Source organism: Rosa chinensis, chromosome 1 (genome assembly GCF_002994745.2).
Source record: "Rosa chinensis cultivar Old Blush chromosome 1, RchiOBHm-V2, whole genome shotgun sequence".
Classification (NCBI taxonomy): Eukaryota; Viridiplantae; Streptophyta; class Magnoliopsida; order Rosales; family Rosaceae; genus Rosa; species Rosa chinensis.
This window is the reverse complement of record NC_037088.1, coordinates 59,856,663-59,870,789: the sequence shown is the minus strand read 5'-3', so window position 1 is coordinate 59,870,789 and position 14,127 is coordinate 59,856,663. Positions and strand designations below refer to the sequence as shown.

At 41.9% G+C, this 14,127-nt stretch overlaps 1 protein-coding gene across 2 annotated transcripts; it reads right to left on the bottom strand.

The window, feature by feature from the left end:
- Positions 1-14: 14 nt before the first annotated feature.
- LOC112182983 (protein SMAX1-LIKE 7) lies at positions 15-4,981 on the bottom strand. Of its 2 annotated transcripts, none has more exons than XM_040510045.1 (3): positions 3,707-4,981; positions 2,630-2,849; positions 15-2,116 (listed from the first exon to the last, which is right to left on the bottom strand). In XM_040510045.1, the coding sequence occupies exons 1-3, from the start codon at positions 4,864-4,866 to the stop codon at positions 281-283; spliced, it is 3,216 nt and encodes a 1,071-aa protein (XP_040365979.1). In that variant the 5' UTR covers positions 4,867-4,981; the 3' UTR covers positions 15-280. The 2 variants fall into 2 exon arrangements, with proteins under 2 accessions (XP_040365979.1, XP_024177341.1); XM_024321573.2 differs by having other exon boundaries at positions 3,701-4,975.
- Between the last annotated feature and the right edge of the window lie 9,146 nt (positions 4,982-14,127).

The following is a 14,127-nucleotide window of genomic DNA, read 5'->3' as shown; positions in this document are numbered from 1 at the left end:
AAGCACAATACAGCTTAGATTGAATTCACATTCACATTCACATTCACATTCACATTCACACGTACACACTTGCTGCAGATTATGTACCATGCACAAGCAAAACCCTATTACAACCGTGGGGATTAAGACGATAAGTTCGGACCAAGGGTCCCCCGGAAAGGGCAAACAAAAGAGCTAAACAAGGGTTTACTACCTTGCTACAAGTTACAAGCTACAAGCTAGTAAGCTACCTTATACATCTAATATACAAGGATAGATACTTTTCTAAGCAAATGCCTACTCACTTTAGTATGATTTTAGGTAGGAGGTAATTTTCCGGTGATGACTCCTCCTCCAAGCAGATGCCCTCACAAGGTTTAAGTTTTACAGTAGTACGAGCATTGAGGTTATGTCTCTTCTGAACCTCTGCAAATCCTCTGCTCAACACTTGCTCCACCCAATCTTCCACCACCCTGTACTTGTCTGACAAATATGCAGCTGCAAGTAGTTGTTCTACGACCTGTGTGTCGATTTCTAGCAAACAGTCTGAACCAACAAGCTTGTGGAAACTGTTTTTGATCTCCTTTGACATTTTCTCAGCACGTGCATCAAAATCAACCGGCTTGAATACCACTGTTTCATCCACCTGATTGGTGAATTCTTGCAACCAGGAATTGGAGTTTTCAGAGAAGCAGTCATTTTCGGAGGTCTCATCATCTAGGCGTTGCACTGCATTCTCTTCTGCTGGAAGGTTGAGATCCAGATACCTAGTCGACGTTTTGTTAGGCCGTTTACTTGTCTCTGAGACTAGCTCTAGAGGTTCATCTGTACCAGACAGCTTCCTTTTGTTCAGAAAATGAGGGATGCTTTCTTTAGTTGTATTGGAGGATGTCCTCCAGTTTTGGCTTACAGTAATGCCTTCAAGCGCGCATTCAACTGTAATCTGCAAGGGCCACCCTTTTGCTTGTGAGATTCTTTCCTCGGAATAGTTGGAAGGTGCCTTTTTAGAAGTGAGAATGCTGCAGTCCTTTTCTGTAGTTGTAATAAACATTGCATTACTTGTGCTGACTTGTCTTCCATGGGAATCTGAAAATTTACCGGTCAAAACAGCCTGGGACAAACTATTTTGAGCCACAACATCAGCCTTGTCTACATTTTCTAGGAGGACAACGGACAATGGTTTCTTGCACAGTTCTCCAGCAACATAATCAACAACTGTCTTACCTCTACACTTTGCATCATAACCATTCAACACTTGACAACCGAACATTGTGTCTGAATGCACCATCCCATCCTGAGAATTCAGATCCACACAGATCAATTGTTTCTGGCTCCCATATAATACCTCAGCAACCACACTAGCAATTTTCTTTTTACCATACCTATCTGGTCCAACAAAGTTGAACCACATTCCCCTTCTGTGCCTAGCTCCAGTCCGATGTTCACTTCTTGAGTGGCAACGAGCTATTCGTTGGCTAATAGCACTTATAGCTTCAGTTTGCCAGCCCACTCTCTCAAAGAGGGCTCTGAAAAGCATCTTGACATCACTTGGATCAAACTGCCCATGTTTGTCAGGACTTGAGCAGAATGATGACTGAGCAGTATAAATAGAGGAATTGCCATTGAATAAATCTACATCAGAAGACGAGAAACCTGATATGTCATGTTGACGTCCTTCATCCAGATTTAAGTTCAACTTACTAGCAGGAGAAGAGCAAATTCCTAATCCTAAATCTGTTGTCACAGAAGCGGAAGATGTTGGAGAAGTTCGGCTACCCTCAACAATGCTTGAATTGGACAAACTGTAAGAGGACTTAACACTACCCGATTCAATATCTTCATCTTTTGTAGGTTTTTCCCATACTCCGGAGGAGAAACTTTCACTCTTAGCCTTCGGAGGAACGCTGGACTGAGATGTGGATATCTCTTGCACATCTACGGGGATGCATGAATTTTCATTTGAAGAAATATTGGTCTTGTTGCTGTGATTGTGCTTCTTGTCTTCAGCAGACTCAAAGCCCACTATAGTTGGAAACAAGTTTGCTAAAGGCGGGGGGCGAGATTCATGAGTATTATCATCCCCTTTCCCTTGCAAAACTGTAACTTTGGAACTTGATAGCACTCCATTGTCTTTGGTCTGCACTGAAGAGAGATAAACTAATGTTCAAACGAAAAATGTAAAAACTACATAATAAATTTATATATATATATATATATATATATATATTTTAAATAAGAGCTAGTGCAGCCGCCCTCAAGCCTATTTTTCTTATTATTCAAAAGACCTGTAATTTGAAGTAGAGATTTCAAAACTTTCAACACATAACAAATAGTCGGACACCCGGTTGTCATCTAAGCAACCAAAGCATGAGATATTCTACACCCCATACTGAACAAACTATTACAAGGCATAACTTTTCGTACCATATCCAAGAAATCATAATTTAGACTGCACAATTATTGGAGAAACACTGGAAGCGCAAAGAGAGAGAAAGCTTTTGATGAACTTGGCTGTACATGTAGCCATGTAGGAGTTCAGTTAGCAATATATCAATCATATGTTCAAACTAGCAGCTGTGTATCTCTATGGTCACTCTAGTATGATGTTAATGAATTGCAGATATGTTGATCGTGATTTTGTGATACACACCTTCATATCCGATCCCTTGTTTGGGCCAAGTGGAGCCATCTGCATCCACGAAGGCAAGCTAGCTTGGTGCTGACCTGCCACTGAAGCAGAAAAGCCTCCCTTTGGAACAGCATTGCACTGATGATTGCGGGGAAGGCACCGATTTGAACAGCTTAATGGAAGCTTTGGGTCAGAAGGTGCCGAAAAGAACCCACCAAATGGAACAAATGACTCCATCAAGCTGTAAATACATCATAAACAAGAAAATATGAGAGAGATTTAACTGGCAAATAGAGTCAGGAGTCAAACTGAAAATAGAATCGCAACAAACTGTTCCAAACACCTGGAAAAGAAAAACTAATATCCAAACTTGGGAAAAACTACAAAAAAATTCCATAATTGTTTATACTTGTTTTATTGAAATATTAGATAAAAGAGTAACACAACCGAGTGATTAACACCACGGTGAAGTTTAAACCCACAACACATGCACAAAATAGTTCAACAGACTTTACTTTCTTAAATAAGCATCTCATGGCAGATGGGATATATGAGCAAGTATAGAAGTAAAGAACCAGTCAACCAGTCAATGGTGCCACACAAACATAAGTTCAATCTCCGATTACAACTTCATGCTTAGACCGAGCCTAAGTTGAATACAACGAGAAGGTCATATGATTACAGCAGCGAAGAAAAAAAATGACCCTGCTTCTAGAGACATCAATTATTTCAAAAGCAAAGAAAAGAACAAAAACATACGAGTCTTCTCTCATCTTTTGGTCTGTCTGCAAAGTTTCTCACATAAATCCACAAGCCTGAAACTCTAAGTATTGCTCAGTATTTGACCCAAAAAAAAAAAAACAAATACTTTGGCCTATAATCTCACACCTGCAAAATACTATTCTATAACAAAAAAAAAAAGTAGCGTCATAAGAGTAAGAAGAAAATGATGAGAGCACAACCGATTCCAATATTTTATACCACAAACTGCGAGCGAGATATTATAATATCTTGACAAGGAAACAGACTAGCAAATTTAAAACTCCAGATGTCAAGCCCAAATTTGAAACTAATAAAAAGTCAACAACTCACCTGGACCTTGGATATGATTCAGCTCCAAGCGAAGTGATCGGGAGAAGCTGCAAGCCCCAGTCTTTTTCGACGGTCGGAAACATGCCCACAAGCTTCAAGTAGGTCCCATAGCTAGCCGTAGCGCCAATCAACCAGAGTCTTCCACGGTGAAGCTCCACCAACCTCGTCAACTGAGCAACCACATAGGTCACCGAGTCACCCAAAGAGTCTTCAGCAACAAACATGTTCAAGTCTCCAATATTCAAAACAATTCCAGGTCCCAAACACTGCTCTGCCAACTCCCCCACCTCCCTCAGCCTCGAATTCAAGCACCCTCTATCGCAATGGATCGTTGTGAACTTGGACAACTCCTTTTCGATCGAGATTGAACTCAGCCCGGACAGCTCCACCGGCAAAATCCCATCTTTAGTTAACGAGCCTACGAAGATGTGAAGCGCATCGTAAGCACACACACCCACAAGCAGGGGATTTCTATTCCTCCCTAGAACTTCTCCAATTCTCCGACAATTCTCATCTCCGTTGGGGAAACCCGAGAAGGGGAAAACGGGCCGGCGACGGCCCGGACCCGGACCCGGGTCCGGATTGCAGAGAAACAGGGGAGGAGGAGGAGGAGGATGCCCCTGGGAGCGGGAGTATCTGAGGAGGTGAGGAAAAGGGCGGAGAACCGCGAGTCTGAGTTCGGAGCTCCGGAAACCGGCTTCGCCGAAGACCCGACTGACGACCGGGTCGTCGAGAATAGAGAGAATCAGGTGCTGGAGCTCCACTTTAACGCAGGACATGGACGGCTGCTGCTGCTGGAGCTGGTGGTAGAGGTGGTAGTTCTCCGGCTGCCGTCTCTGGTTGGCCTGGGACCGCTTGATGGCGGCCATGAGCGAGTTCGAGACGGGCGGGTCGTCGCTTTGCTGGGTCGAGGAGACGCGGTCGAGCGAGACGCTCAGGCAGAGCTCCAGCGCCTTGAACTGGAGCCGCGGCGAGTAGGCGGCGTTGCGGGCGCGCGCGCAGGCCTCGCGTAGGGCGGAGTTGGGGAGAGAGAGGAGGGCGGAGATTGCGTGGAGGGAAGTGGTCTGCGCGTGGCCTCTCCGGCGCGCGACGGACACCGCCTCGTCGAGCGCGTGGGCCGCCTCCGAAGTTAAGCATTGCCTGGCCGTGGAAACCGGCGTAGGCATCGAACGAGGAAATTATCAACACAAAAGTTCGGGTTCTTTCTAAACTTTCTCGACTCAACGAACAAATCAAAGCGAAAAACACTTTACTTAATTTATTGCTAAAATATGTGGGTGAATTTGGAGGGGAAAATATATATAAGAGAGCTTGAAGGATGAACTTGGAGGGGGAGGGTGGTTGGTGGGCCCAGGGTGGGGGGGGGGCCCGGACCAAAAAAAGGTAAAATGAACAGGTAAGCAGTGACTGGTTGAGCATAGATTCTGTGTGGACGGAGTATCATATCTAACAGAGGGGAGGGAGAGAGAGAGAGAGAGTGATGATGGATGTTTGAAGGCGGGGGAGGGGAAAGCATGAATGAGCATTTTTATGGAAAGATGCTGTACGTACGTGGCCACTTGCTTTTACTACTCTACATGAGTGGGCCACCGACTGACCATCAGCGTCGCTGTCAGCTTACGAGGCCAGCACACGGTGGTGACTGACGGCGACGGACCTTTTGCTGGTGGTGGTGGTGGCCGTGCTGTTGTAATGGAGTTTATGATCGAGTTGACTCGTTGAGTTGTATTCAACCCATCAATATTATTATTATTATTATTATAATATTGGTGTCGACTTTGTATGGGATCTCTCTGATTCTGTTTCGTCTTCTGGCGCCAAAATTTCAACCCAGGGGAGAAACGTTAAACTTATTCTACTTTTTCATTCATGACTTTGATAAACTAGTGGCTTAAACTTGTAGATGCGATGCTGATGCTGATGCTAGCTGGTTGGTTTGAATTTGATCATATTACCCTTCGGTCTAATGATCGATGTATTTATTCACCGACGACATCGATATATATAACAAGAGGTATCGGTGTAGGTAATTACTTTTGAAATGTTAAATGTGAAAAGTTGTAATGACTTTATATATAAGATATTTGTTAAAGGGTGTTGTTAAAATGCGTAAATGATGATAAAAAGAGTGTACCAAGTGTTCTCAAATGATCACAAAAAGAGTAACATGATAGGGTTTTGCACGACTTCATTATATATCCATCTCAACTCAAACAAGAAAATTCCCAGACCATTAAAGATCGACACAGAATATATATGCCTACCTTAATATTCTTGAAACTTTAATTTTCATCACCGAATAAATCTTTTTTTATGTGAAAATAATTCACATGCTAATGAATGAATGAATGAGTCAGCTGGGTTAGATCATTCGGTGAAAAGATGTGTTCATGGGGTCGGTCTGTTTTAAATTCGAAAAGCTAAGCTAGCAACTGATTAGATATTGAGATTCCCATTCCAGAAACCAAGCTTTGGTTTGTTGCTTGGTTTGTTTTGGACCGCAGTGGTCAGCATGGGATTAATAGTAGTGTATTTGTCAATTTCCAATTCAGTACTATTATTCTCTGTTTGAGAGTGATAGAGAGTAAAGTGTGATGGCGATGAGAATCAAACCCTAGCTAGCTACAACAACGTACCACCATACACATATATATCATTCATGCCAACCCTAGATTTAGATCCTCGATCTCCTCTATAAAATCAAAACCCTAATTTTTCTTTTTCTTTTTTCATTTGCAACTTTAATATATATATATATATATATATATATATATCGAACTTTGATGGGAACGAGTACCTGGAATAGACCCCTACCTAGCATCAAAAGGACCTAAACGCTTTCAGACTACCCAGAAACAGTGTCTGATTTGATGTGTGTTTTTGTTTCTTCCTTATTTGTTGATCACTTTTGCGTAGCCTTTCTCAGCTACTTTTAGCCTTTAGTCTTTTACAATAAAGGTTTCTGAACTAGACCCTTTTTCTTCAGCGACCTTCATCATCGATGAATCCCTCCAATTTCAAACATTGACTCCAGACAGACCAGGACTATACTACAACTGCAGAAGCTAGCTGGGACATATTGATCGAAACAATGAAGAACAAACAAAACTGAAAATCTCAGTATTATTACTAAATAACAAACGACTTCCTCATATGAATATTGTTCCGTACTCTTAGCCGTTTCACTGAAATGGAAAGAGTTGATCACTAAATTACTAGTGTGTTAAATGACCGGAGTAATTAAGTAAAAGTACGTATGAGTCATGACAATTGAAGCAGTATTATTAACAAAAGAGTCTTACATTTTGTGTTTCCGACAGGGTTATCAGAACAAACTTTTTGCTGAAGCAGTTTAAATTATGTGATTTAAACTACTATTTACTGTTTGTGTGTGTTTATTTCTACTCTCTCGGTCACGAAATATACTGTATCCGTGATTCGGGACACGAAATATACTGTGCAGATCACCATAGTGACCCAGAAAGTGACACAGGACACAAAATACACTATGCTCATGACTCAGAATGTGAAAATACACATAAAAATATTGAATAGTAGGTGACACACCGGTGAACTTGCTCTAATAAATCCCATGGCTTGATTGGCTTCGACTGTGCTGTCATCCTCAGTGGAGAAATGTAGAAAGCCACTGTCGTTTTCACATACATATAGATGTTACCCTCCCCAGAGCCAAAGAGACATAATATTCTCAGTTCCACCAAAACTTAACTAAAATTCTAATTTCCTATTCTTTTTTGTGATAGAGATATATCTGGAAAAGAGGAGAATCTGATCATGGAATATCTCATGTCTTTAGAATCTCCAAATGGAATACACTCACCAATGAAAATTCTCTGACTCTTCAATAATAGGACATGTAATATATCAACTTTCCGATATATCATCTCGCTTGAATGTGAATTTTCTCAAAATACTAAGACATGATGATAGATCAATTCTTTTTATGTTGTTAGATCAGTACGTTTCATGCGATGATAAACTAGTTCATTGCGTTTTATTAAATCATAAAAGATGATCGATAGTTTACTTAGTCAACACTACTCTTACTTATAGTGTTGAAAACTTCGGGGCATCATTGCATGCACCATTTCTGAATAATGAAGCTTTTCCATGGACATCAATAAAGTTTGATGGGATTTGACTTCATTTCTTCATGGGCCATCATCTCCATTTTCTTTTTACACTACCTTTTTATTCCACACTTTATACTCAATTTCCTAATATATTCTAATCCCATGGTGGGTTTTCTCCGCTGAGCAATGAGTAAACCGGGGACCATTTATCAATGTGAATAGAAAATATTAACACAAGAAAAATAAGTACTGAAGTATTTGTATATTGGATTTTTAAAGAGAAAATATTAACATCAGAAAAATAAGTACTGAAGTATTTGTATATAGTTGTAAGTTGTAAGTTGTGTGCGTTGTTAGCCGCCGCACGCACGAAGGAGGAAAAAAAAACCGACGGTGAGTGTGCTCTCTCCCTGCCGAATGCAGCTGGCTTTTCCGCAGCTGCGTTCCGGCCCGGGAGAGGATTATGTTTTTGAGTAGTGGAGGGGTCTCAAGGCAGCATCGTGGCTCTGGGAGGGTGAATGGGTCGTCGTTTCCGGTTTGGGCGGATCGTTTTCGATCTGTCTCTATCGATCGGATCGAGGCGACGACATCGGAGGTACAGCGACGGAACTTGGAGTTCCGACGGTGGTTTCTAATGTCATCGACCCTGCTTTTTGGGCTGTGGCTGATCAGATCTGAACGAGGAGGTGCCGATCCCTAAAGGGATCTGTAGTGGTCTCGGCTTTGGACCTGTTTGAGGTCGTCCGCTTGATGCAGGGGCTGTTTGCCCAGTGTCAGGGCGGTGCAGCGGCGGAGGAATTCTGCGAGGTGCAGTTTTGATGCGTGGAGACGGTGTGGTGGCGTTGGGGCTCGCTGGTAGCAGGAGGGTTTGCCTGCCGCGCTTGCCCTTTGCTGGGGGTGGTGGTCTTTGGGCTGGTCCTATGTTCTTGAGCCTCTCTGGTGTTGATTTGTGTACTGGTTTTTAGTTATTTGCTATTTGGTTTTGGTGGTTTTTTAGTTAAGAATAAGTCCCTCCTCTTGTGAGCGACGGTTTAGGTGTTTATGGGGAGTGTCGATGCCATTGTTTGGTGTCTTGGTCGTTTTGGTGGGTCTGGCCTTTTGGCGGTGCTTTCTGGTTATTAGCGTGATGGTGAATCACCCTTACACGTGGTCTAGCTATTTTGAGATGCGGTATCCGAACGGGTAGAAACAGTTCATCTTAATGTTGGTGGCGGAGTTGTATCGTTGTACATAGGTCTGGTTATAGGTTCATTTGGGTGAGGTTGAGTTTTTTTAGCTCATGTAAGTCACTCTCGTTGAAGTTCTAAAATTTTGTAACCTGTTTGATTATTAATAGATTATTTATTCTCTAAAAAAAAAAAAAGTTGTAAGTTGTGTGCAAAAGGAATGTTCCATTTACATACTTTATCACTTATCAGGGAGCACATATTCGTTCATTATCTTCCGATCCTTACTGAAAACACCGGATAATCGATCAAAACTCGATGGAATCTGCTTGAAATTGAGCATGCATAGTTCTGAGTTCTGACTTTGAAATTTAGGATTTAGGGCAGATAGAATATTATTTAAGCTTCAAACTATAAAAGAAAGGAGGAAATAATGTTTCCCCAGGTACATTGAAACTGATCAAAGTCGACGGTCCACTGAACTTGAAGAACCAACAACGAGATGAATGAATTGAAGCTTTTAATTATGTGATAAGTTGCGGCTATAGGGGGTGAATTAATTTGGAGCAGCCACGAATTTGTTCAACGTCCTTCTCACCTAGGAATTGAAAACTGTTTGGGACCATGATTGAACGTGCTTGTCTCATAAAGCTGGTTCGATATGATTTCCTTCATTAATTTCTTTTTCAATCATAGTCAGAACTATGCATAGTTTTGAATTTTGGTCATCATATCGTCAGATCATTTATTATATTCATTATTCAACAAGTGTCTTCCATTTGTATTTCGGTAACTTTTACAACTTAGAATATGGACGGAGAGAATTGTGTCTTTCTCGCATTAATTGAGGTAATTCGTGTTTATTATATTTTTCTTGAGAAAAAAATTATGTAGTTGACTTTTTAACGAATTAAATTCACTTTTTATCATTTTTTTTAGGTTTTGTCCATTTACCCAATTTTTAGATATTTTTTTCCCACTTACCCCATTAAGTTTTTTTAATTTTCTCAAACACTCTAAGGAAGTCTTCCCTAATTTTCCCTAGGGACCGTGACCACTTACCCAATTTCAACAACAAAATTGCCCACTTACTCCACTAAGAGATTTTTAACCCCACTTACCCAATTTAATATCTATTGACAATTTTGCCCTATCAATTCACCTAAAACTCATCGATCTCTCTCTCCTCTCAAACTTTCTCTCCTCCCAGAGTCTCTCTCTCTCTCTCTCTCTCTCCAGCCGGCAGTGCCGACCACGCCTTCAACACCTTCATCGTCGACCTCTAGCCCAGCGCCGGCTAGCACATCCCAAGCCCCATCTTCGTCGACCTCAAGCCCACAGTCAATCGCCGAACACCGATCTGGTACCGATCACTGATCTGGACTCCTGGTAACTCTGATGATCAAAAGCTCGCACTTTCTGATGTGATTTAGGGACCGGTGACCACAGTTTCTTTGCTTATTTGCTCCCGGAGCTTACCGAATTCCACTTACCCAAAACCCCGCAGTTTCTTTGCTTCTTTGCTCCCGGAGCCTCTTTGCTTCTGGAGGCTCACTGATCTGGAGTTGCTTTGCTTCTGGAGTTGGTCGCAGTTTCGCCCCTTAAATCCCCGGAGCCTCTTTAGATCGACTGGAGAAGACGAAGGTAGCCGGTCGGAATCGTACCGGAATCGAGCTGAAGGAGCATGGGTGTCTAAAGGGGAAGCATGGGTGGCCGGAGAAAAATTTTGACGGTTTTTTTTTTTTTTTTTCTGATTTATCCTGTTGCTGCGTGTTTTTTTTTTTTTTTTAAGAATTGTTGTTCAGTTCTTTTTTTTGGCAACGAATAGCAATTTTTTTTTTTTTGAATGTCTATTGGATTGGAGGCCAATGATCTACTATATGTTCAACAATATGAGTAATCTGACATTGCAATGTAACTGTGGGGTTTGTTTGATGGTCTACTGGGGGCAGTAGACATATTATTGGCCCCCAGTAGACTTTGATACGATGGACATGGATCACTATAGTGTGGTGTTTTGATAAGTTACCTGTTGTTTTCTGTGTATTAAAGTCAAATTATCTGTGAATCCTACAAAAAGGTGCATTTTTGGTGGTCTATTGGGAGGCAGTAGAAACATTGGACTTTGTATTGGGGGGCAATAATATGATTACTGGGGGGCAGTAATATGATTATAAATTGATCAATTGTTCCTGTAGTGTATTCATTTTGGTTTTGGGAGTTCATACAATTCACTGGACGGCAATAATATGATTTTTGGGATGCAATAATATGATTACTGGGGGCAGTAATATGATTACTGGGGGCAATAATAGCCGGATTCCAGATTCCAGTCATCGGTCGCCGGATTTCGGTTACCTGTTCCCTGAATCCGGTCACCGGTCGCCGGAATCCGGTCACCGTTCGCCGGAGTCCGGTCGCCTGAGACCGCGCCGGCTACTGGTCACCGGAGCACAGCAAGGTGGAATGTGACTTCTCTCTCTAAGTGAGAAAGAAGGAGAGGGCAAAAAAGTCTAAAAAAAAAAGAAAAAAGAATTAATTGGGTAAAGGGGAAATAATCCCTTAGAGTGTTTTGGGTAAATGGGGTTAAAAAACAGTTGGTGGAGCAAGTGGGCAATTTTTAGCCTAAAATTGGGTAAATGATCATTTTCCCTTTTCCCTAATACCCCATTAAGATTTAAAAAAAAAAAAAAAAATTTAATACCATTTTACCCTCACCCCTTTATTACTTAGAGAGAGAGAGAGACTTTGCCGGAGCCCATTCACCGGTCACCGGAATCCGGTCAATTTTCACAGGAATCAGGTCAATTTTCACCAGAATTCGGTCAACTTTCTCCAGATTCTGGTCACCGGCTGCTGCCTACAGGAATTTGCTGAAAATCTCATCGGAAAGTTTTTTTTTCCCCTCAATAGACATCTATTGCCAGCTAATAGATGGGCAATAGAGGTCTATTGCCCCCCAATAGACGTCTATTTCCCCCCAATAGACAACTATCAGCCATGTATGGCCCCAATAGGACTTTCAGTTGCCAGAATGGGAACTAATCTCTCTAAATTTAGACAAATAAAACTTTGATTACAAAAAAAAAAAACAAGGAGATTACATCAATTCAAAACGTCCCAATAGTCGTCTATTGCCCTCCAATTGAACTTTCGATAGCCAGAATGAGAACTAATTTTCATAAAATTAGATAAATAAAACTTTGATTAAGCAAAAAAACGAGTAGATTACATCAATTCAGACGTATATTGCTCCCCAATAGACGTATATTGCCCCCCAATAGACGTCTATTGAGGAGCAATATAATATTATTTTTCCTGTTTTCTTTCCTTTCGGGCCTTCTGTTGAAAAATAGAAGTAGCACCATTTTGATTTGCCCCCAATACAACTTTTTTTTTTCCTTCTCGGATTTCTTCCCACAGTTTACAAAAAAAAAAAAAATTTGGGCACCCAAAAAATGCTCTGGGCACCCAAGACCAAAGCACCCTCAGGCGACAAACCTGCCCGCGTTGGACTTGGTGGGCTACTGCTCGATGAGAACATCGTCGGCGACTCTTACGGAGTTTCAGAGGAAGGAATGCTCGAGGAAGATGCTTTGGGCACCCAATCATCTTTCTTCTCTGCCACAACCTGCGTCGAGCACTGGAGGATACGCGACGTTGATGATGTTAGTCGATTCGAGGCGGCGCCATTTCGAGACTGAGTTTGATGGTGATGTAGCTCGATTTCAACCGGAGTTTGAGTCAACTGCTCTTGTCAATGTCAGAATCTCTGGTGGCTGCAACTTCCGGCGGTGAAGTCAATTTTTGTCTGGAGGGTCCGATGGTCTAAAAGCAGCGAAGCTGGATGCAGGAGGCGCTTAGACTGGCCGAAGATCTGGGATCGTGTTCTGATCCAATCGGGGTCTGGGCTTAGTGAAGGTCCAGCAGGGTCTAGGTGCAGTGAAGGTCCGGTGGTGCTGCATTCTCTGATTCCGGAGCGGCCATGGCACAGAGAGAGAGAGAGGAGAGGAGAGAGAAAGATCGGGATGAGAGAAAGGAGAAAGAGCGACGTAGTTGTAATTCTTTAATTGGTTTGAGGGCAAAATGGTCATTTGGTATGAAATTGTGTATGTGGGAACAAAAATCTGTTGATGGGGCAAGTGGGAAAAGTTTGGCTCATTTTGGTGCTTTTGGGCAAGAACCATTTTTTTTTTGTTGAGAAAATAGAGTTTATATTGCACCAATTAGATACGTACATCAATAGCAAGTACATTGGAAAGCCATTGCGGTCTTTCCTCTACCCAAACTTGAAATGCAGGAAACAAAAGCGCGTTCCTAGCTAACATGTGCGCTGCCTGATTACATTTCCTAGGGCAATATGTACAAATAACTGAAGAGAAAAGAAGAAACATTGTCTTCACCTCCTCAATTAAAACACCTTCAACAGAAAGATCCACTTCCTCTTTGTTGATATCACTGATCACAGATAAAGCATCTAATTCCAGTATAATATTGAAGGACCGAAACCCAGCCTGAGAAAGAACTTGGAGGCCCACAGCTGCTGCATACAATTCAACAGCCTTTTGAAACGTCCAACCAATCCTTTAGACACAGCTAGCAGTAAATCTCCGTTTTCATCCCTTAAAATTGCACCCAAACCCCTCAAGCTTGTAGCATAAGATAAGGCACCATCCACATTTAACTTTAAGAAAGAGGAAACTGAGGTTTGACCCAACAACAGCTAGGAGCTCGGACATTCAAACTTTGAGTAGAAACAGAATTAGCAGAAACAAAATCTGAATGGGAAGTAAGAACCTGGGACGGCAGGGCCGGAGCACTCATGTACTTGTGTTGAAATAATTCTTCATTTCTTGCTTGCCATATTCGTCGACATAACCACACCACCAGAGCCATCTCAGACTTAGGGAGAATAGAGATTGCATATTGAAATAGGTCATTCAAGGATCCTTGGTGTCTGCCTGCAATAGCATTACTAAAAGGGGAAATTTTCCATACTTCCTTATCCTTGGGACAAGACCATAAAGCATGAAGAATTGTCTCAGGAGCCTTTTTACATCTTGAGCATAATGGAGAGAAGAGCAAGTGTCTTCTATGTAAATTGTATGCACTTGGTAGAATGTTAGACAAGGGCCTCCAAGTGAAAACACAAGCGGCAATAAGGACT

Bases quoted from the DNA above. Each gene is read 5' to 3' on its own strand.
- LOC112182983 (XM_024321573.2), bottom strand. From the start codon at position 4,866: ATGCCTACGCCGGTTTCCACGGCCAGGCAATGCTTAACTTCGGAGGCG. The intron at 2,850-3,700 runs GTGAGTTGTTGA...ATGTATTTACAG, and splicing joins GAATCATATCCAAGGTCCAG to CTTGATGGAGTCATTTGTTC. The intron at 2,117-2,629 runs GTGTGTATCACA...TCTTCAGTGCAG, and splicing joins ACAAGGGATCGGATATGAAG to ACCAAAGACAATGGAGTGCT.